This window comes from Plectropomus leopardus, unplaced genomic scaffold (assembly GCF_008729295.1).
Source record: "Plectropomus leopardus isolate mb unplaced genomic scaffold, YSFRI_Pleo_2.0 unplaced_scaffold5668, whole genome shotgun sequence".
NCBI classification, from domain to species: domain Eukaryota; kingdom Metazoa; phylum Chordata; class Actinopteri; order Perciformes; family Serranidae; genus Plectropomus; species Plectropomus leopardus.
Window position 1 is genome coordinate 1 of NW_024662275.1, and position 1,530 is coordinate 1,530.

General features: G+C 48.1%; 1 protein-coding gene across 1 annotated transcript; it reads left to right on the forward strand.

Moving 5' to 3' along the window:
• Nucleotides 1-43: 43 nt before the first annotated feature.
• LOC121939692 (leucine-rich repeat neuronal protein 1-like) lies at nt 44-442 on the forward strand (the record flags this gene model as incomplete). Its single annotated transcript, XM_042482674.1, has 1 exon — nt 44-442. A coding segment is annotated over one exon (399 nt), but the record flags the coding sequence as incomplete, so codon positions are not given.
• Between the last annotated feature and the right edge of the window lie 1,088 nt (nt 443-1,530).

The window sequence follows — 1,530 nt, forward strand, 5'->3', positions numbered from 1 at the left end:
TGGAGCCCATCACCGCCGCCAGCGCCACGCTGCTGCGCCGCGATGCCCCATCACCCCCTCCGCCCCCGTCCACACTTCCTGTCTGAACGTCACCACGAAGGAGGCGGGTTTCTCCGTGGAGCTAGTGGCATCGCGGCGCAGCAGCGTGGCGCTGGCGGCGGTGATGGGCTCCATGTTCGCCCTGTCCATCATGGCGCTGCTGGTGGTGTACATGGGCCGCCGTGTGCAGCAGCACAAGTCCTGCGGACACTCGCTGAAGAAGTACATGCAGCACGCCACGTCCATCCCGCTGAACGAGCTGTACCCGCCGCTCATCACGCTGTGGGAGAGCGAGGCCGAGAAGGACAAGGAGGACAAGGAGCAGGAGGAGAGGGAGGCGGGGGAGAGGGGGGAGGAGGCCGGAGGGAGTCAGATCGACACCACAAAGACCTACATGTGGTAGCTGGAGGAGGAGGAGGAGGAGGAGGAGGAGGACAGAGAGACACTCGAGGGTTAACGAAGGACAGAAGAGGAAAACAGGAAAGAGGTCACATGACTGAGTGAGGAGCCTGACAGACAAACAGAGGGGAACAAACGCCACGCTGTCGACAACAAACACACCTGAGAGGCGGAGAGGTCACGTGATCACATGATCACGTGACCTACACAACGATCAGCCGACGATCAGCCGACGATAACAGGATGTCTCGTCTTCCAGCAGCCGAACAGGCGAAGTGTTGAGCTATGAGTGGAAATGTTTTTCTGCCTCCTGTCTTCTGTCCTCCTCCGTCCGTCTGTGTGAAGCACACTGACAGGAGCTGGACTGTTAAAAACATCAAATTATTGTAATTTAGTTGATGTGATGAACATGAATGCAGCACTAACTCTGAGCACAGCAGCAACATGCAAGACTTCACTCAGCAGAGGAGCTGAAAGGTCCCGCATTCACACCAAACGTTTCACAGCCGTTTAAAGGAAATCAGGTTGTATAAAGTTTTTATTTTACACCTCTCAGAGATGTCCATGCCTTCCCTCCTTCTGAATATTTAATAATTACACAATTATATCAGCTGCAGAAACAAAAGACTTCACATCAAACTGTATGCAGATGACACGGTGATTTATTTATAGATCTATTTTACAGCAGTTTATTTCTAATAATGAACATGAGTGAGCAGCCAGCAGGAGATAAACATTCAAATATTACAAAGAACTTTATTATGAAAGCATAAAATGTATGTTTTATAGGTTTCACTTTACGGGAAATGAATGTTTGTAATTTGTTTTTAGGATTAGGTTGAATTTGTTTTTTATTTTACACCTGACACAAAGATGTCTACATCTTCCCTCTACAATTGTTTGTTAATTATATCAGCATCTGCAGTGACACGAACCTCACGTCAAACTCTACGCAGATGACACGGTGTTTTATAGACAGGAAGTTCTATTTTATTATTCAAACGCTCAGCTGCAATAATAGGCTACAAACCCTGAACACATCAAACTATATGCAGATGACACAGTGTTTTACAGATAGAAATGTGTATATAT